The sequence below is a fragment of the Salmo salar genome, chromosome ssa01 (assembly GCF_905237065.1).
Source record: "Salmo salar chromosome ssa01, Ssal_v3.1, whole genome shotgun sequence".
NCBI lineage: Eukaryota > Metazoa > Chordata > Actinopteri > Salmoniformes > Salmonidae > Salmo > Salmo salar.
Genome location: NC_059442.1, coordinates 152,261,525 through 152,284,024, shown reverse-complemented (window position 1 = coordinate 152,284,024; position 22,500 = coordinate 152,261,525). Strand labels below are relative to the sequence as shown.

The 22,500-nt window shown below is 43.0% G+C and overlaps 1 protein-coding gene across 7 annotated transcripts in view; it reads left to right on the top strand.

Annotated features, from left to right (window-relative positions):
* The window catches only part of LOC106568602 (disabled homolog 2-interacting protein), a 237,122-nt gene that overhangs the window by 65,215 nt on the left and 149,407 nt on the right, over nucleotides 1-22,500 (top strand). For 4 of the 7 annotated variants that reach the window (XM_014139084.2, XM_014139096.2, XM_045692297.1 and 1 more), the window contains exon 2: nucleotides 21,190-21,302. In XM_014139084.2, coding sequence (XP_013994559.1) covers nucleotides 21,190-21,302 — 113 coding nt within the window. The remainder of the gene's footprint in view (nucleotides 1-21,189; nucleotides 21,303-22,500) is intronic. The other 3 variants (XM_014139089.2, XM_014139105.2, XM_014139080.2) reach the window with 1 other exon arrangement.

Genomic DNA, 22,500 nt, shown 5'->3' with positions numbered 1-22,500 from the left:
TGTCTCCTCTCTGTCATGAACTTTTTGTCAAAGTGCACACACTCTCGTAGACACAAAGTTCACACACAAATACAAACAAAGGCACATACACAGTACACAAACCGAGAGAGACAGACATGCACACGCACACACGCACACACAAACACACTCACACACAGACAAGTACATAGATATGCACACACACAACAACAACAAAAATATGTTATTGGTCACGTACACATATTTGCAGATGTTATGGCAGGTTCAGGAAAATGCTTGTATTTCTAGCTCCAACAATGTAGTAATAATACCTAGCAATGCAAAACAATATGCACATAATTCAAAAAGTTGAAAGAAAGAAATTACAAAATTCCAGAACGAGCAGTGTCAGCATCTGTAGAAGCCACATTTCTTCAGCTTTTTGAGGTTGAAGAGGCACTGTTGTTTCTTCACAACACTGCCTGTGAGAATGGATGATTTCAGGTTGTCAGTGATGTGTATGCCAAGGAACTTGAAGCTTTTCACCCTCTCCACTGCAGCCCATTGATGTGGATAGAGGCGTGCTCCTTCTGCTGTCTCCTGAAGTCCACGATCAGCTCCTTCATTTTATTGACGTTGAGTGAGAGGTTATTTTCCTGGCACCACTCTGCCAGGGCCCTCACCTCCTCCCTGTAGGCTGTCTCGCTGTTGTTGGTAATCAGGCCTACCACTATTGTGTCGTCAGCAAACTTGATGATTGAGTTGGAGACGTGCGTAGCCACTCAGTCATGGGTGAACAGGGAGTACAGAAGGGGGCTGAGCACGCACCCCTGTGGTGCCCGCCATGTTGAGGATGAGCGTAGCAGAGGGGTTGTTGCCTACATTCACCATCTGGTGTCAGCCTGTTAAGAAGTCCAGGACCCAGTGTGCAATTCTATGGCGATTGCATCGTCCATGGCTATATAGGGGTGGTATGCAAATTGTAGTGGGTTTTCGAGTAAGTTGGAGGTTATATGATCCTTAACCTCTATGGGCTAGGTGGGACGCTAGCGTGCCACCCGTGGTGCACTCCATCAACAGCAGGTGCATTTCAAGAGCGGCAAATTTGAATCCAAATAAATGTCAAAATTCAAATTTTTCAAACATACAACTATTTTACACCCTTTGAAAGATAAACATCTCCTTAATCTAACCACGTTTTACGATTTCAAAAAGGTTTTACGGCGAAAGCATAAATTTAGAGTATGTTAGGACAGTACATTTACAAGAGTTGTGTGTAATGTTTTGTCAATTCAAAGACAGGGTCACCAAAACCATAAAACCAGCTAAAATGATGCACTAACCTTTTACAATCTCCATCAGATGACACTCCTAGGACATTATGTTAGACAATGCATGCATTTTTAGTTCTATCAAGTTCATATTTATATCCAAAAACAGCGTTTTACTATGGCATTGATGTTGAGGAAATCGTTTCCCTCCAATAACCGGCAGTCAAGTCAGCGTCACAAATTAAATAATTAAAATTAGAAAACATTGGTAAAATATTATATTGTCATTTAAAGAATTATAGATTTACATCTCTTGAACGCAATCAACTTGCCAGATTTAAAAATAACCTTACTGGGAAATCACACTTTGCAATAATCTGAGCACTGCGCCCAGAAAAATACGCGTTGCGATACAGACTAGACGTCATGTTGGGGAGATCTAAAATCGAAAATACTATGTAAATAATCCATTACCTTTGATTCTCTTCATCAGATGTCACTTCCAGGTATCACAGGTCCATAACGAATGTAGTTTTGTTCAAAAAAGCTCATCATTTATGTCCAAAAATCTCCGTCTTGTTAGCACATGATCTAAGCCAGCCGGACTTCTCGTCATGAACGAGGGGAAAAAATATATTTACGTTCGTTCAAACATGTCAAACGTTGTATAGCATAAATCATTAGGGCCTTTTTTAACCAGAACATGAATAATATTCAAGGTGGACGAATGCATACTCTTTTATAACGTATTGGAACGAGGGTACCCAACATGAACTCGCGCGCCAGGTGTCTAATGGGACATCATCGTTCCATGGCTCTTGTTCGGTCAGATCTCCCTCCAGAAGACTCAAAACACTTTGTAAAGGCTGGTGACATCTAGTGGAAGCAATAGGAAGTGCCAAAATATTCCTCAGCCCCTGTGTTTTTCAATGGGATAGGTTTAAAGTCAATACAACACATCAGGTATCCACTTCCTGTCAGAAAATTTCTCAGGGTTTTGCCTGCCAAATGAGTTATGTTATACTCACAGACACCATTCAAACAGTTTTAGAAAATTTAGGGTGTTTTCTATCCATATGTAATAAGTATATGCATATTCTAGTTACTGGGTAGGAGTGGTAACCAGATTAAATCGGGTATGTTTTTTTATCCAGCCGTGTCAATACTGCCCCCTAGCCCTAACAGTTTTTTCTTCCTGTCCGCACGATGGACAGAAAAACCCACTGGCTGAATAGACTAGGACAAGATATCTGAAGAGAGCGATGATTCCATAAAACAGAGCATGTTATAGTCCCTGATGTCAAAATGATGGTGAGTGACTGTCGATCTAATACCAAAAGTTATTTTTGGCTGTAGGTAATAATGCAAGAAACATTCTGAGCAAATAATGTTACAAATAACCCCAAAAAACATCAAATACTGCAAAGTTGGCTAGGAGCTAAAATCAGGGCGAACATGTCTGTCGTCGCCATCTTGTCACGGTCACGTGGATGAGTGCAGAGGACAGTTGTCCCCCTTCATCTTTATTACACACTTAGCCACAGAACCAGGAGAGCCGAAACAGTAGACAGACGGATAGACAGACAGACAGGAGCTGAAACACGACACAACACAACACACCCACTGCCCTACACTGTCCTGCTTTGTGATACAGTATGATAGCAGACATGTGACATAGTGTGATGATATTGTGCTCTGTGTTTGCATTACGTCTTGCGTGACCTCCCTGGCTAAGTTTGCACTGTTATATCTAAAAATGTGTTATGTTTGTTTACTAACTTGCCTCTGATGGGGATTTGTCCAAGTATGAAGTCGACAGGAGGAGGGTGTGCGTGTCTGACTGCTTGCTTGCGTGCCCGTGTGTGTACATGCTTGTGTTTGCTTTATTGTTGCTGTATAGAGCCCAGTTCTGCTCGTTAGCGAGTGATTGTCTCTGTCTTTTGTTTGAGAAGAATAGAAGAGAAGAGAAGAAAAGAAAAGAAAAGAAAAGAGAAGAGAAGAGAAGAGAAGAGAAGAGAAGAGAAGAGAAGAGAAGAGAAGAGAAGAGAAGAGAAGAGAAGAGAAGAGAAGAGAAGAGAAGAGAAGAGAAGAGAAGAGAAGAGAAGAGAAGAGAAGAGAAGGGAATGGGAGCTAACTCTGTAATCATCCACCCTGTATGTGGTCTCCCCCATTATATACACATGGGTCCTGTGGAACTGCACACAAACATTGCTATTGCTATAACACCACTGGTATTGCAGTGGTGTTATAGTCTTGTTTGTTTGGGCCAGGGTCACTGAATCAATTCTAAGGAAAGGGAATGGGGAATGGGGAATGGGATGACACTTTTGTGTGTGTGTGTGTGTCTGGCCTGTCCTTGTTTGTCTCTCAGTGGAACAGCTCCTAGCATTGCTAGTCTTATCATGTCTAGTCTATAACTGTACCTGAAGGTAGTTTATTCACATTTACATATTCAAACCGGTTGTTATGGCTTCTCTTATCTCACCACCTGGGTACAATAATAAAGTGATTTAATCAGACACACATACAGGCACACACCCACACACAGACATAGGTGGACACACATAGACGTTTAGTCTGTGAAGGACTTCAGTGAGTGAGGGAGGGAGAGAAGGTGAGAGAGAGAGAAAGAGAGAGAGAAAGAGAGAGACAGAGAGAGAGAGAAAGAGAGATAATTATAGTGTAGTGTAGTGTATGGTAGTATAGTGTATTATACAGTGCATTCGGAAAGTATTCAGACCCCTTGAATTTTTCCACATTTTGTTACGTTACATGGATCTACACACAATACCCCATAATGACAAAGCAAAAACAGGTTTTTAGACATTTTTGCAAATTAAAAACTGAAATATCACATTAACATAAGTATTTACACCCTTTACTCAGTACTTTTTTGAAGCACCTTAGGCAGTGATTACAGCCTAGAGTCTTCTTGGGTATGACGCTACAAGCTTGACACGCCTGTACTTGGGGAGTTTCTCCCATTCCTCTCTGCAGATCCTCTCAAGTTTTGTCAGGTTGGATGGGGAGCGTCATTGCTCAGCTATTTTCAGGTCTCTCCAGAGATGTTCAATTGGGTTCAGTTCTATGACTAGGCCACTCAAGGACATTTAGAGACTTGTCCCGAAGCCACTCCTGCATTGTCTTGGCTGTGAGCTTAAGGTCGTTGTCCTGTTGGAAGGTGAACGTTCGCCCCAGTCTGAGGTCCTGAGCGCTCTGGAGCAGGTTTTCATAAAGCATCTCTTTGTACTTTGCTCTGTTCATCTTTCCCTCGATCCTGACCTGTCTCACAGTCCCTGCCACTGAAAATCATCCCCACAGGATGATGCTGCCACCACCATGCTTCACCATAGGGATGGTGCCAGGTTTCCTCCAGACATGACGCTTGGCATATCAGACCAGAGAATCTTGTTTGTCATGGTCTGAGAGTCCTTTAGGTGCCTTTTGGCAAACTCCAAGCGGGCTGTCATGGTGGAGTGCTGCAGAGATGGTTGTCCTTCTGGAAGGTTCTCCCATCTCCACAGAGGAACTCTGGAGTTCTGTCAGAGTGACCATCGGGTTCTTGTTCGTCTTCCTGACCAAGGCCCTTCTCCTCCATTTGCTCAGTTTGGCGGACAGCTCTAGGAAGAGTCTTGGTGGTTCCAAACTTCTTCCATTTAAGAATAATGGAGGCCACTGTGTTATTGGGGACCTTCAATGCTACAGAATTGTTTTGGTACCCTTCCCCAGATCTCTGCCTCGACACAATCCTGTTTCAGAGCCCTACGGACAATTCCTTCAACCTCATGGCTTGGTTTTTGCTCTGACATGCACTGTCAACTGTGGGACCTTATATAGACAGGTGTGTGCCTTTACAAATCATATTCAATCAATTGAATTTACCATAGGTGGACTCCAATCAAGTTGTAGAAACATCTCAAGAATGATCAATGGAAACAGGATGCACCTGAGCTCAATTTTGAGTCTCATAGCAAAGGGTCTGAATACTTATGTAAATAAGGTATTTCTGTTTTTTTTTCTTATATACATTTGCTTTGTCATTATGGGGTATTGTGTGTACAAGCATTTCGTGCACTCGCATTAACATCTGCTAACCATGTGTATGTGACCAATACAATTTGATTTGTAGATTGATCAGGATTTGTATTTATTTCATAAATTTTATAATAAGACTGTAATGTAACAAAATGTGGAAAAAGTCTAGGGGTCTGAATACTTTCCAAATGCACTGTATTGTAGTGTATTATAGTGTAGTGTATAATGTAGTGTAGTGTGTGTTTGTGTGCTTTTGGTTTTCCCTTTGTGTGTCCTCTCCTATACAGGCCTTTATCTAGTTTTTCACTCTCTCTATCTCTCATCACACTATCTCTATCTCTCCATCATACTCCCCCTCTCTCTCCGTTCATTCTCACCAACACACTCACATTATATCAGTCCACCATCCAGCAGCAGCTGTTGAATGAAGGTTGTGTAACATTCATACACACACACACAAACACACACACACACACACACACACACACACACACACACACACACACACACACACACACACACACACACACACATATTGTTGTTTCCTATCCATGTGTGTCACACTGAACTCGCAAGAAGTGAGGATGTGAAGCAGGCCTGTGTATGGGAAACATGGCTGCACCAATATGGGGCTGAACGATGAGTCAGTTTCCAAAACCCAAGCTCATTTATAGCTAAACACAGGAAACTGGAACACGTCCTGGCTCTGACGCCTGTACTCTGCTGTTATACTGATATACTGTCAGATCATCATGATGTTTAACCCAGGATTTTAGCCCTGGTTGTCGTCATAAAGCCGGTGGCATTAGAAGCTGCTCTCTACAGTACCTAAACCAGCCAGGACTAGACTAGACTGGATGGAGGTTTGAGCCTGGAAGCCGCTTCCTACACAAGCCTGCACTGGCATAGGTGGAGAGGGGCCAGATGATTTAGCACTCCTCAGTCCCAAACAGACTCCAATAACGGGGAGACAGGTGCTGGTTGATCCCCCCTAATCCTGGAGATTTACCCTCAGATTACCATAGGGACCAGACGGAACAGAGAGAGTGGTTTGGCTGTGGGTGTCAGGGGACAGGGAGGTAGAGGAAAGACTGTGATTCTACCCATCCTTCTCTCTCTAAGACCCTCCTGTCAACACTCCAACACACACACTCACACACACACACTCTGCCCTGCAGTGCCTTCGTTTAGCCCATTCATCTTTAAACCTATTAGTTTACTTTTAGTGTCTTGTATTCCCTATTTGGGTATGTACATGTTTGTTGTGTGTCTGTGTTGTATAGTCCATGTTGTGTTAGGTGCTGTGTGTTATTGGTCCAGCTCTGTTCTATGTCACGCAGTAACATTCTGCCTGTTCTTTATGACACTGTAACATTTTATGTGTTCTATCTGGTTGGACCAGGCCTTGGAAGGTTAGAGGGGCCTCAGACAGCACTGACAGGAATGCTGAACCTATGTTGCTCTCTCTGCAAAAACATCCACTTCCTCCTCCTCTTGCCTCCTCCAACCTGCCTTTCCCACAAACACACAGACAAAGGCCCTCCGCAGCCAACCTAAACAACAAATAGGCCCCCTCTCTCACTGTCTCTCTCTCTCACTTTCTCTATCTCTCTCCCACACTCTCTCTCACACTCTCTCAATTCAGTTCAATTCAAAAGGCTTTATTGGAATAGGAAACATGCAAGTGGAATAGACAAGAAATGAAAGGGAAATAAACAATCAGAAATTAACAGTTAATATTACATAAGTTTTAAAAGAATATAGACATTTCAAATGTTATATTATTGGCTATGTACAGTGTTGTAACAATGTGCAAGTAGTTGAAGTATGAAATGGAAAATAAATAAACAGATAAATATATGTTGCATTTACAATGGTGTTTGTTCTCCACTGGTTGCCCTTTTCTTGTGGAAACAGGTCACAAATCATGCTGCTGTGATGGCACACTGTGTTATTTCACCCAGTAGATAGGGGAGTTTATCAAGATTGGATTTGTTTTCTTTGTGGGTCTGTGTAATCTGAGGGAAATACAGTCTGTCTCTAATATGGTCGTACATTTGGCAGGAGGTTAGAAAGTGCAGCTCGGTTTCCACTTCATTTTGTGGGCAGTGTGCACATATCTTGAGAGCCAGATCTGCCGATGGTGGCATCTCTCAATAGCAAGGCTATGCTTACTAAGTCTGTATATATTTAACGCTTTCCTTAATTTTTGGGCACTCACAGTGGTCAGGTATTCTGCCACTGTGTACTCTCTGTTTAGGGCCAAATAGCATTCTAGTTTGCTCTGTTTTTCGTAGATTTATTTTACATCAGCTTTTAATATTGCAAATAGATTTTGGCTTCCATCAATGTAATTGTCTGCATCATTTCCAATCCCCCATATATTTTCCTTTATTATTGTCCCCGAAACCTACCATCCCTCCCCTAATTGGAGTACACTAATGGACAACAACTCTAAGGCTTCTACTTCCAGCGTATACATACTAAAGATAATTTGTAAAAATCCAAATAACTTCACAGATCTTCATTGTAAAGGGTTTAAACACAGTTTCCCATGCTTGTTCAGTGAACCATAAACAATTAATGAACATGCACCTGTAGAACGTCGTTAACATACTAACATCTTATAGACGGTAGGCAATTAAGATCACAGTTATGAAAACTTAGGACACGAAAGGACACTAACTTAGGACACTAACTTTCTCCTGACTCTCTCCTGACTCTGAAAAACACCAAAAGAAAGATGCCCAGGGTCTCTGCTCATCTGCGTGAACATGCCTTAGGCATGCTGCAAGGAGGCATGAGGACTGCAGATGTGGCCAGGGCAATAAATTGCAATGTCCGTACTGTGAGACACCTAAGACAGCGCTACAGGGAGACAGGATGGACAGCTGTGTAACACGTGTAACAACACCTGCACAGGATCGGTACATGGCAACAACAACTGCCCAAGTTACACCAGGAACGCACAATCCCTCCATCAGTGCTCAGACTGTCCGCAATAGATTGAGAGAGGCTGGACTGAGGGCTTGTAGGCCTGTTGTAAGGCAGGTCCTCACCAGACATCACTGGCAACAACGTCGCCTATAGGCACAAACCCACCGTCGCTGGACCAGACAGGACTGGCAAAAAGTGCTGACGAGTCGCCGTTTTGTCTCACCAGGGGTGATGGTCGGATTCGCGTTTATCATTGAAGGAATGAGCGTTACACCGAGGCCTGTACTCTGGAGCGGGATCGATTTGGAAGTGGAGGGTCCGTCATAGTCTGGGGCGGTGTGTCACAGCATCATCGGACTGAGCTTGTTGTCATTGCAGGCAATCTCAACGCTGTGCATTACAGGGAAGACATCCTCCTCCCTCATGTGGTACCCTTCGTGCAGGTTCATCCTGACATGACCCTCCAGCATGACAATGCCACCAGCCATACTGCTCGTTCTGTGCATGATTTCCTGCAAGACAGGAATGTCAGTGTTCTGCCGTGGCCAGCGAAGAGCCCGGATCTCAATCCCATTGAGCACGTCTGGGACCTGTTGGATCGGAGGGTGAGGGCAGAAATGTCCGGGAAATTGCAGGTGCCTTGGTGGAAGAGTGGGGTCACATCTCACAGCAAGAACTGGCAAATCTGGTGCAGTCCATGAGGAGGAGATGCACTGTAGTACTTAATGCAGCTGGTGGCCACACCAGATACTGACTGTTACTTTTGATTTTGACCCCCCCCTTTGTTCAGGGACACATTATTCCATTTCTGTTAGTCACATGTCTGTGGAACTTGTTCAGTTTATGTCTCAGTTGTTGAATCTTGTTATGTTCATACAATAATTTACACATGTTAAGTTTGCTGAAAATAAACACAGTTGACAGTGAGAGGATGTTTATTTTTTTGCTGAGTTTATATTTTACAATAGTTATCTTTTGTTTGTTTTTAGTCCTATCCTTCTTGTTGATTCCTTCCAATGTGTAAAGTAATTCTCTTTTAGTTTTCTCATGATTTGATAGGGTCTAATTGCGTTGCTGTCCTGGGGCTCTGTGTGGTCTGTTTGTGTTTGTGTTTGTGAACAGAGTCCCCATAAAAGCTGGCTGACGAGACTTTTCTCCAGGTTCATCTCTCTCTCTCTCAAATCAATTCAAAAGGCTTTATTGGCATGGAATGTGTTACCACATACATTGCCAAGGCAAACGTATAGACACATATCAAATCCATGATGACGCAGATAGATAATAATAGGACAAATAATAATACTAAATTAGTGATAACAATTAACAAGACCATACAGTAAGAAATGAATGAGGACAATAATGAACTAGTGAGAAAGACACAGGTAGCAATGTTGTTATTCTGGTAGTTCATTCCACTGGCTGTTGCAGCTAATATGGCACAAAGTTGTTTTTCTCCCAATAGATACTGTATTTTCTTCTTTTCTGTTATGGTTTCAAGATGTTTGTATTTGTTTTCAAATTTGGGAAAGAAAATTGCCCCTAAGTCTGTATAGTTCTAGCGGTGTAGGAGAAAATGCAACTCTGTCTCGACCTCTCGCTGAGTGCAAAGTGAGCACAATCTGTCCTCTCTGGGTAGCCAGATTTGTCTGTGACAGCCGGTCTCTATATCCAGGCTGTGATCTCTGAGTCTGGACATAGTCGGTGTTTTCCTCAGTTTTCTATCAGTCATGGTGGTTCGATAGTCCGCCACCATGTACTCTCTCTGTCATGCCCTGACCTTAGAGCCTTTTTTATTCTCTATTTTGTTAGATCAGGGTGTGACTTGGGTGGGCATATCTAGGTTTCTATTTATTTGTTGGCCTAGTATGGTTCCCAATCAGCTGTTTATCGTTGTCTCTGATTGGGGATCATACTTAGGCAGCCCTTTTTCCCACCTGTGATTGTGGGATCTTGTTTGTGTATTTGCTTTCTGCACTGCATATTGCTTTATGTTCGTTTTTGTATTCTGTTGTTTTTCCCGGTGTCATTTTTTATTAAAAGTAAAATGCACGCCTACCACGCTGCACCTTGGTCCAGTTCTTCAGACGAGCATAATACTCTCTCTTTCTCTGTCTATTTAAATTCAATTTCAATTTAAGGGGCTTTATTGGCATGGGAAACATATGTTAACATTGCCAAAGCAAGTGAAATAGATAATAAGCAAAGTGAAATAAACCCCAAAAAAGAACAGTAAACATTACACTCTCAAAAGTTCCAAAAGAAAGACATTTCATATGTCTATTTACAGTGTTGTAATGATATGCAAATAGTTAAAGTACAAAAGGGAAAATAAATAAACAGAAATATGGGTTGTATTTACAATGGTGTTTGTTCTTCACTGGTTTCCCTTTCTTGTGGCAACAGGTCTCAAATCTTGCTGCTTTGATCGCACACTGGTATTTCACCCAATAGATATGGGAGTTTATCAAAATTGGATTTGTTTTCTAGTTCTTTGTGGGTCTGTGTAATCTGAGGGAAATATGTGTCTCTAATATGGTCATACATTTGGCAAGAGGTTGGGAAGTGCAGCTCAGTTTCCACCTTATTTTGTGGGCAGTGTGCACATAGCCTGTCTTCTCCTGAGAGCCAGGTCTGCCTTCGGCGGCCTTTCTCAATAACAAGGCTATGCTCACTGAGTCTGTACATAGTCAAGGCTTTCCTTAATCTTAAGGATCAGACCCTTTTTTTCAATTTTCGCCTAAAATGACATACCCAATTCTAACTGCCTGTAGCTCAGGCATGGAAACAAGGATATGCCTATTCTTGATATCATTTGAAAGGAAACACTCGTAAGTTTGTGGAAATGTGAAATTAATGTAGGAGAATATAACACATTAGATCTGGAAAAAGAAAAAAGCAACCTTTTTTTGCCATAAAGTATTATTCCAGCCCAGGCACAATTTAGATGTTGGCCACTAGATGGCAGCAGTGTATGTGCAAAGTTTTAACTGATTCAATGAACCATTGCATTTCTGTTCATTTTGTATCAAGACTTCCCAAATGTGCCTAATTGGTTTATTAATAACTTTTCAAGTTCAAAACTGTGCACTCTCCTCAAACAATAGCATTGTATTATTTCAGTGTAATAGCTACTGTAAATTAGACAGTGCAGTTAGATTAACAAGAAGGTAAGCTTTCTGCCAATATCAGATATGTCTATGGGATATTTGTTACTTACAACCTCATGCTAATCGCATTAGCCTACGTTAGCTCAACCGTCCCGTGGGGGACCCACCGATCCTGAAGAAGTTTTAATTCTGGGTCAGTCACAGTGGTCAGATATTCTTCCACCGTGTACTCTCTGTTAAGGGCCAAATAGTATTCTAGTTTGCTCAGTTATTTCATTAATTCTTTCCAGTGTCAAGTAATTATCTTTTTGTTTTCTCATGATTTGATTGGGTCTAATCTCTCTCTCTCTCTCTCTCGATCTCTCTTAGCTTTGTATGGAAACTGAATGCTGGGAATGTATGTGCAGCTGATACTGACTTATTGTGGAAAGTACCACTGCTCTTGGTGGTGTCTGCTTACTAGTTCTAAAAGAGAATGTGTTTTTGTGAGTTTGTTATGTAAGTAAAACAGTAAATTATGTTCCTCACCATAACAACTAACGGAGGAGCTGGCAACAACAGGGTGGTCTGCAGGTTAAGTGACTGTGTGTTTGTCTGCTGCTGTTTATTGTGATTTAGAGAAAGAGGAGACAGCACTCTGCCACATTTTATCACCCGCTAAGGGCAGGGTAAATATCAGCACAGAGAGAGAGAGGTCAAAAGTCCAGGGTGCTCCTCACAACTCTGTGTTAACACACTACTAAGCCCTTAGTCTCAGTCGCTCTCTCCCCCTCTCTCTCTCTCTCTCTCTCTCTCTCTCTCTCTCTCTCTCTCTCTCTCTTTCTACCACCCTTCTCTCTCCACTAACCCAGTGAGACTCATCTCTTAACATTGGCAATTAACGATTTTTCTTATTGTGACCAGTGGACTTTGTTAGTGATTGCTAGAGTTGAGCATATCTGTTTTTGTGTTATGCTTGTCACTTGTGTAAGTACTTTTTCTGTGAAAGTTCCATTAAATATCTCGCTCGCAGCATTTCACTGACAACACCAGGGTGTCAAAACAAGACATGAAGATCCGCACAATAATGAAATAAATAAATATGTGAAGTAATAAGCAGAGTGCTCAATGAGTAACATGAAACAGCTATTCATATTCAGCCAAAGAGAGCGATGTCTTTGCAGTGGTGTCAGCCAGTCAAGACAAGTGTTGCTTGTCTCACAGTTGAGAGGAGGGAATAAAGAGGGTGATGTATTTGTGAAGGGGTAGAGGAGAAAAATAGAGAAAGGGAGAGAGAAAAGAAAGAGAAGAGCAGAAGATATCCCTCCAGACAGAGACAAGAGAGTAAACAGAATCTTAGCTCTCGACAGCCTGTGATTTTCACTCATCATATCACTGGCCCCTCTCAGCATGCAGTGTGTGTGTGTGTGTGTGTGTGTGTGTGTGTGTGTGTGTGTGTGTGTGTGTGTGTGTGTGTGTGTGTGTGTGTGTGTGTGTGTGTGTGTGTGTGTGTGTGTGTGTGTGTGTGTGTGTTTATTAAACTGCAGCTATCCTCTCTCTCCTGTCATAACTGCATAGATGTGTTATCCCTTCAGAATAGTTGAGTTATTTCTTTGGCTGAAGGAAGAGAGAAAATAACTTCTAAAAGGTCATAAAGACTACCTATGGCTATCCAAAACAACATGCCAAGGGCATACTCAGATCTCTGTATTCATTGGCTGTGTTGTCACTGTCAGGATAAGTCAAAAGCCTGACCATTTATTCATAGACAACAAGACAACAAGCTGAGAGGGTACTAAAAGCACTTAAAAAATAAGATGTTTTGTTGTCACGTACACCAGATAGGTGTGGTAAAATGTGTTGTTTTACTGGGTCAGCCAAAGAAGTACGGCACCACTGGAACAAATTAGGGTGCCTTGCTGAAGGCACATTGGCAGATGTTTTACATTGTCAGCTCAGGTATTCGAATCAGCAACCTTTCCGTTACTGGCCCAACGCTATAACTGTTAGGCTACCTGCCGCCAAGGCTAGACTACCTCTAGTAGAGTACAGTGTGTGTGTGTTTGTGTGTGTGTGGCAATAAAGACGGAAGGTGATTTTCCATTCACACTCTTTCTAGTCCTTACACCTCTCCCTCATATGATGAGTCCTCTCCTCTACAGCTCCTCTTTCTAAATGAGTCACTATGCTAAGTAGCTCTATGGTGCTTCCACAATGAGAAGAAATTTACATAAGTTGTTCTCAGTAGAAGCTTACCTAATCTGCCAGTGCATGAACAGTGATTGCGGCTAGAACACAAGCCCAGACCAATCCCTATGCACTCCCAGGCACCTTGAAAAGAATTGCACTGGAATGGATAGCGTTTTTTTGCGTTGATCTTAACGTTTTTTGTACATAATGTTCCGGCCATTGTTTCCGCCGTTGTTTCACATTGTTTCCTTTTCAGAACAGCGATCACCAACCTCAATTTGGATTAAAATGTCTTCTTCAAGGAGTCGGCGACGCAGGACATACTGCTCACCCCGGACCAGTCCCTAATCCCAGAGACTCGGAAGAGAAAGTGACGGTGCAAAAGAGGCCTACGAGCGAGGACCCTGACGAAACCATATCGGCGAGTAGATAACCCGCCTCAGTCCTCCGTTCTATTGGCGAATGTACAATCACTGGAGAACAAATTGGACAAGCTCCGTTTGACACTATCCTATCAACGAGACCTGAACAATTGTAATATCCTTTTGTTTCTTGGAGTCATGGCTGAACAAGGACATGAATAACATACATTTTTTCTATGCATCGGCAGGACAGAACGGCAGCTTCAGGTAAGCTCAAAGGGGGTGGTGATAGATGTCTATTTACCACTACAAATCAATGCTGGCTCTAAGATTGCACTCAACAAGCTGTATAGGGTCATAAGCAAACAAGAAAATGCTCATCCAGAGGTGGACAGGACTGTTTTGCTAGCACAGACTGGAATATGTTCCAGGATTCATCCGATGGCATTGAGGAGTTGAGAACATCAATCACCAGCTTCATTAATAAGTGCATTGACAACGTCGTTCCCACAGTAACCGTACGTACATATCCCAACTAGAAGCCATGGATTACAGGCAACATCCGCACTGAGCTAAAGGCTAGATCAGCCGCTTTCAAGGAGCAGGACACTAATCCAGACGCTTATAAGAAATCTAGGACTTCCGGTGTCAAACAGGTAAAGCATCAATACAGGACTAAGATCGAATCGTACTACACCGGCTCTGATGCTCGTCGGATGTGACAGGGCTTGCGAACTATCATAGATTTTATTTAAGCTTTATTTTGATAGGGAAAACATATTGAGACGTAGGTCTCGTTTCCAAATGTTCCCTGTATAATGAAATATAAAAATACACATTATACACACAAAAAATAAACAAGTGACGAGTATAAAAACTGTCGCCTGTAACAAAACGAGGGGCACTATGGTAGATGGCATCCAAAGATTTAAGAGTAGTTGCAGCTGCACTTTGATAAATAATGTCACCATAATCAAGAACAAATAAAAAGATTAATTGAATAATCTGCTTCCCATTGCTTAGAGAAAGTCACAATCTGTTTCTGTAGAAATATCCAACTTTAAATCTTAGCTTCTTAACCAGCTCATCTCTATGTTTTCTAAACGTCAAATGCACATCAATCCAAATGCCTAAGTATTTATATTCAGGAACACGTTATATTGGAGAATCATCTAATGATTGAACATGTAGTTCATCTGTAACATTCTTACAAGAGTTTAAAAATAATACGAATTTCATTTGGCCCATATTAAGCACACGTTTTAAATCAGCAAAGGATTCCTGTATAGCTCTAAAACCTGACTGTAGTTTTGACACAGATCAACAGTCAGGGCAATAGGATACATAATAGTATCATCTGCATATAAATTAAGTTTACAATTTTTAACAGATTGACCAATAGTGTTTATATAAATAGTGAAGAGAACCGATCCTGAAATCAACCCCTGTGGTACACCTTTATCTACTTCAAGAAATTCAGACTTAACCCATCAATCACGATGGCCTGAGTTCTGTCACTAAGATAATCATGAAACCATGAAAAGGCATCAGTGTACTGTATCCAGCATGTTTCTCTTTCCCATGAATGATTACATCAGATGCTATCTATTGTCTCTCTGTTTTATAACAGTGTGATGCATTACCTCACCATACACTGTGCTTAATACAAATACACAGACAATAGCACACACAGACGTTGACACAGCCACACACGCTAACATGAATGGATCCATAGGGACCCTGGTGTTTCAGTTGAAGCTGTTTGAAGCTGAGTGCTTTCTTGGCAGGGGGGGAATCCATTGTTTCAGTGAGAGGAGGGAATGAGAGCATGCCTCTCCCTGGAATGTCCTGGTCAGGGTGTCTGGAGGGTAGTGTGTGCTCCAGGCCCTGCTCCACTCCGGATGGCCAGAGGAAGCATGCTGTCTGACTCCAGGCTCACAGAGGCTAATGAGGCAGTTTACCTCAGAGGAGACACACCCTGGCTTTGAAGTGATTTGTGAAGCACCTATGTAGTGCTTATGGAGCTCTATAAAGCCTTGATAAGTTGTTTTCAGTAAAGCTACCCTGGAAGAGGAGTAACTCCAATGAAAGTATGTTTATGAGTTGACTGTATATATGAGTGCACAATCAGGCACGGAATGGATTTTCAAACCTCCCCATCTCTTACAGAGTTGTCAGTTTAATGAAAATGGGAGCATGTGAGAGCAGGTGTCATCAGCACCGATTTGGCGGTACTGTAGGTATAGGTACCTAGCAAAAGAGACTTCAGAACTCTCTGTCAGTCAGTTGGAGCAAGTTGGTGGGGTTGCCATGGGAACGGAGCATTGAGAAAATTGTCCATTGTGGCAAACCAAGGAGGGAGAGAGAGGGGAGATAGGAGCGAAAGAGAGAGAAAGGTAGCTGTCACTCCTAAGGCTGGCAGTGACAATATGGGTCACCAACAGACACGTGTAATAGAGTTCTGACTATGAGAGAGAGAGAGAGACACACATACTGAATACACATGTAGAAACACACAACTGTTTAACCACCATCTCTGTGATTTCAGCATCTTATCTGTCTCTGAGGAATACATACTGTTTCTCAAGCGGGGTCTTTGATGTCCCTATGGTGACTCTCTCCACTCCTCCATCCAGCCTCTTATCTTCCCCTGACAGACCCCATAGAGGGCAATTAACTAGACACTCAGAGACCCAGTCTGAGCAGCGTTACAAAGCCAAGCCAGTTGACTGCCATCTGTGCATCATCATCCCCCAAGTCCCCTGACAGCTACACTGCCTGGTGCTGTGAGACTGTCCTATTAACTAACTGTTAGGAGGGATTGAGGGAAGGACAGGGAGATGGAGGGAGGGGGGAGGTTTTATTGGTCTGTGGAGGAGGAAGAGAAGAAGAAAATGGAAGGAAGAGGAGAAGGAGAGGAAGTATGAGAGAGAGGAGGATGAAGGGGGAAAAGGAGGAGAAAGAGGAGAAGGGTTTGTGCAGGCCAGATAGTTTAACCTCATTGAGTAGTGGGCAATATAACCACAGCTCTCATAGACAACAATATAACCACACCTCTCATAGACAACAATATAACCACACCTCTCATAGACAACAATATAACCACACCTCTCATAGACAACAATATAACCACACCTCTCATAGACAACAATATAACCACAGCTCTCATAGGCCATCCCACAACAATATAACCACACCTCTCATAGACAACAATATAACCACACCTCTCATAGACAACAATATAACCACAGCTCTCATAGACAACAATATAACCACACCTCTCATAGACAACAATATAACCACACCTCTCATAGACAACAATATAACCACACCTCTCATAGACAACAATATAACCACACCTCTCATAGACAACAATATAACCACACCTCTCATAGGTAACACATCTGCTGTGTGTGCCCTCTAACGGACCTTACAGATAACACACACACCTCTATCTGCTGCCACACACACACACACACAAGCCTGCGCACACAAAACACACACACACACACTGAGTAATACTTTCTTAAAGTGCCTGATATGCTGCTGCCATGGCAACAAGGGGATTAATTGTCCCTCAATGAACAGATCATTGAGGATGTTGGGATGTTTGATTAACTCACACAGGGGCAACTTCAACGTGCATTTCTAGCCCATCTGTTTGGCTATTGCACCTCCTGCTTTTCCCATTCCCTAATGATACACAGATGTGTGTGTGTGGGATTCACATCTGCCCCTTGCATATGTTCACAATGTGAGAGGAAACCACTGTAATATACTGTACTCTATACACTATGCGCACACACACACACCCCATTATGTGATGGAGAAATGAGTGTGTAAAATCCTATTGCATGCTGCTACACATGTTGCAACCATCTGCACAGTGCTGTGTACCATATGTAGAGTACATGCAAACGAGGCTTCTCATCACGAGTCCTGAAAACCACGTTTTACTTGCAAACTTTGTACCAGGTGAAACGCTGTCCACAATAAAAGCAATGCTGCTAACTCCATGTACATTTTTTACATTTACATTTTAGTCATTTAGCAGACCCTCTTATCCAGAGTGTCACGACTTCTGCCGAAGTCGATGCCTCTCCTTGTTCAGGCGGTGTTCGGCGGTCGACGTCGCCGGTCTTCTAGCCATCGCTGATACATTTTTCATTTTCCATTTGTTTTGTCTTGTTTTCCCACACACCTGGTTCTCATTTCCCTCATTATGTGTTATGTATTTAACCCTCTGTTCCCCCCATGTCTTTGTGTGGTATTGTTATTTGTAAGTGCATGTGCACATATGTTTGACTGGTGCGCGTCGGGTTATTGTACCCATATTTCGTATTTTCTTATGCCGTTAGTTTTTACTATTAAACTGCTCCGGCAATTTAACAAGTTCTGCTCTCCTGCGTCTGACTTCCCTGCCACCAGTTACGCACACCTTACACAGAGCGACTTCCTACATTTTCGTACTTGTCCCCTGTGTGAATCAAACCCTCAACCGTGGTTTTACAAGCACCTTGCTCTACCAACCGAGCCACACGTTACTCTGTGCACTAATACAGCCGACAGTCCTGTTACACAGCTGACAGTCTAATTTACTGTAGCAAGTCTTTGGTTGGCAAGCTAACATACAGACAGACAGACAGACAGACAGACAGACAGACAGACAGACAGACAGACAGACAGACAGACAGACAGACAGACAGACAGACAGACAGACAGACAGACAGACAGACAGACAGACAGACAGACAGACAGACAGACAGACAGACAGACAGACAGACAGACAGACAGACAGACAGACAGAGACAGACAGACCCTGAATGCTCTTCTCAATGTCTTCCTTTCCCTTGAGGCTTGAGGTATCAGTGAGGGGTGATTTAAGGGATACCTGTGTGTGTGTGTTCTGTGTTTCTATCAAAGCAATGTGTCAACTGTCAAAACAAGTATTGCTAGTTTCAGGTCTCTACTAATTGACAGACAATCAGAGTTGTTGTGTGCATCAAGCATTGAAACTGTTTTGCTATTCAAACGTTTATTACAGAGACGCGGTTATTAGGCTGGCCATTTACCGTCATCCAGAACTCCATGACCATCACAGGACTACTCATACAGTATACGTGTGTTTGTTGAACAGTTGTGTGTTGTGTGCATTAGAGAGAGTGGGTCACTATGGAGAATGACAACAACCCAAGTGATGTCATCCAAACTTACACAGATCACCACTGGCCTGTCAGTGACCTCACAGAGGTCAGCGGTCAGGACCAGGTCAGGGGGTCGCTGTGTCTGCTATAAGGGGGTGAGGGGGTGGGGGGAGGTTGTCGTGCTGGTGTGACTTCTGTTACTCTGTATCTAATGTGTGTGTGTGTGTGTGTGTGTGTGTGTGTGTGTGTGTGTGTGTGTGTGTGTGTGTGTGTGTGTGTGTGTGTGTGTGTGTGTGTGCGTGCGTGCGCGTGTTTGTGAGTGTGTGAGTGTGTGAGTGAGTGAGTGAGCGAGCGAGCGTGCGTGCGTGCGTGCGTTTGTGCGTGCGTGGTTGTGTGAGTGAGTGAGTGAGTGAGTGACTGAGTGACTGAGTGAGTGTGTGCGTGTGTGCGTGCGAGCGTGCGTGTGTGTTTGTCCGTGCGTGCTTGCGAGCGTGCGTGTGTGAGTGAGTATCAGAGTTTGCCTAGCTATCAAGCTGATCTGCATGTTTTACTGCAGACCGTGAGCACAATAGTGACTAAACCAACATGTACAGTACAGGATGTTTCCATGGATGGCCAGTCAGGCCCAGCAGGATGGGTGTTCTCCATCTATCAGACCTTCTCTTGTCTTTATTCAATTACTCTGTGTACTGTACTAATACAGCGGACAGACAGACAGACAGACAGACAGACAGACAGACAGACAGACAGACAGACAGACAGACAGACAGACAGACAGACAGACAGACAGACAGACAGACAGACAGACAGACAGACAGACAGACAGACAGACAGACAGACAGACAGACAGACAGACAGACAGACAGACAGACAGACAGACAGACAGACAGACAGGGAAGTCTGAATACCCTGAATGCTCTTCTCAATGTCTTCCTTTCCCTCGAGGCTTGAGGTATCAGTGAGGGGTGATTTAAGGGATACCTGTGTGTGTGTGTTGTGTGTTTCTATCAAAGCATGTCTCAACTGTCAAAACAAGTATTGCTAGTTTCAGGTCTCTACTAATTGACATACAATCAGAGTTGTTGTGTACCAAGCATGTATCCAATAGAAATAATGAAAGGTTATGTTAGTTCACTACATGGCAGCCCATGGTTAATATCAGTCCTGTTCATTACTGTACCATAGTCTGAAGTCTCTGTATAGACATGCATACTGGCATGTCTCACATTCCTGTAGCGGACACCCAATCTGTAGCACATGGTACTTAAATGTCTCTGGGCTATAACAATCAATGTCTGTGATAACATGAATCACATGAAATCACTCTGTAGTGAAAACAAAGGCCGGTGGGATGAGCTATAGGAGGACAGGCTCATTGTAATGACTGGAATGGAATTAATGGAATGGAGTCAAACATGTGGTTTCTCTGTGCTTGAAACCATTCCATTTATTCCATACCAACCATTACAATGAGCCTGTCCTCCTATAGCGCCTCCCACCAGCCACCACTGACATAGAACACACACATTGATAGAGAAAGAGGTATCAGATGCGGATTAGATCAGAGGGCTTTCTATTTAGAGACATCAGAAAATCAGGAGTGGTGTTGGAAAATAAATGGAATGTGCAAAACGAAAGGAATTATGACGTTATTGATAACAACCTATTACTGAATGCTGAACTCTGCCTGAATTTGCAGTGAACAAAGCCTGTTGTACGAATGTGCCTTTACCCAATGTACCTAACTGATATCCTTCTCTCTCTCTCTCCCTCTCTCTATCGCTTTCTCTCTCTCTCTCCCTTTCTCTCTCTCTCTCTATCGCTTTCTCTCTCTCTCTCTCTCTCTCTCTCTCTCTCTCTCCTGCTTTCTCTTTCTCTGTCTCTCTGTCTCTCTCTCCCTCTCTCTGTGTCTCTCTCTCTGTCTCTCTCTCTGTGTCTCTTTCTCTCTCTCTCTCTCTCTCCCTCTCTCTATCGCTTTCTCTCTCTCTCTCCCTCTCTCTCTCTCTCTGTCTCTCTCTCTTTCTCTGTCTTTCTCTCTTTCTCTTTCTCTTTCTCTGTCTCTCTGTCTCTCTCTCCCTCTCTCTGTCTCTCTGTGTCTCTCTCTCTGTCTCTCTCTCTGTGTCTCTTTCTCTCTCTCTTTCTCTCTCTCTCTCTCTATATATATATATGTATAAATATATCTCTCTCTATCTCTCTCTCCTCTCAGCAGAATCGCCCCCTGAGAGAACAGGCCGCAGACGGAGTATGCCCGGTAGCGCCCCGGACAAGACCATACCACCCATGGAACCTGCCGCCGCCGCCACGCCCTTCAGAGTCACTGTGAGTACTGACCTACTGGAGTGTGTGTGTGTGTGTGTGTGTGTGTGTGTGTGTGTGTGTGTGTGTGTGTGTGTGTGTGTGTGTGTGTGTGTGTGTGTGTGTGTGTGTCTACATAACGACATGTTGATACAGTGCTAAATGACTGAAATGTTCAGTTCAACTTCATGTGTTGCCATCCTAGGGTCATGCACTACTCATAAAACATATATAGAACTTTGATGATTCAGAAACATAAAACACCTTCAAATAACACCATACCGTTCAAAATATTGTTATATCATATTTGGGCCGTACCGCCCAGGCTAACGTGTGCACATGTGTGCAACAAACATGTGTGTGACAAATAGAGAGCCAGAAAGAGAAAACAGAGGAGAGTCTATGAGACAGAGAGAGAGGTAGGGAGAGTACAGTAGGCTCTAAGATGTTAGATCAGTCTGAATAACAGTCTGGTCTCCAGATGGCCCCAGTCTGAAACTCATTGACCTTCTACATAAGACCCAGTCTGAAACTCATTGATCTTCTACATAAGACCCAGTCTGAAACTCATTGACCTTCTACATAAGACCCAGTCTGAAACTCATTGAACTTCTACATAAGACCCAGTCTGAAACTCATTGACCTTCTACATAAGACCCAGTCTGAAACTCATTGACCTTCTACATAAGACCCAGTCTGAAACTCATTGAACTTCTACATAAGACCCAGTCTGAAACTCATTGACCTTCTACATAAGACCCAGTCTGAAACTCATTGACCTTCTACATAAGACCCAGTCTGAAACTCATTGGCCTTCTACATAAGACCCAGTCTGAAACTCATTGACCTTCTACATAAGACCCAGTCTGAAACTCATTGACCTTCTACATAAGACTCGGTCTGAAACTCATTGACCTTCTACATAAGAACCAGTCTGAAACTCATTGAACTTCTACATAAGACCCGGTCTGAAACTCATTGACCTTCTACATAAGACCCAGTCTGAAACTCATTGACCTTCTACATAAGACCCAGTCTGAAACTCATTGACCTTCTACATAAGACCCAGTCTGAAACTCATTGACCTTCTACATAAGACCCAGTCTGAAACTCATTGATCTTCTACATAAGACCCAGTCTGAAACTCATTGAACTTCTACATAAGACCCAGTCTGAAACTCATTGACCTTCTACATAAGACCCAGTCTGAAACTCATTGACC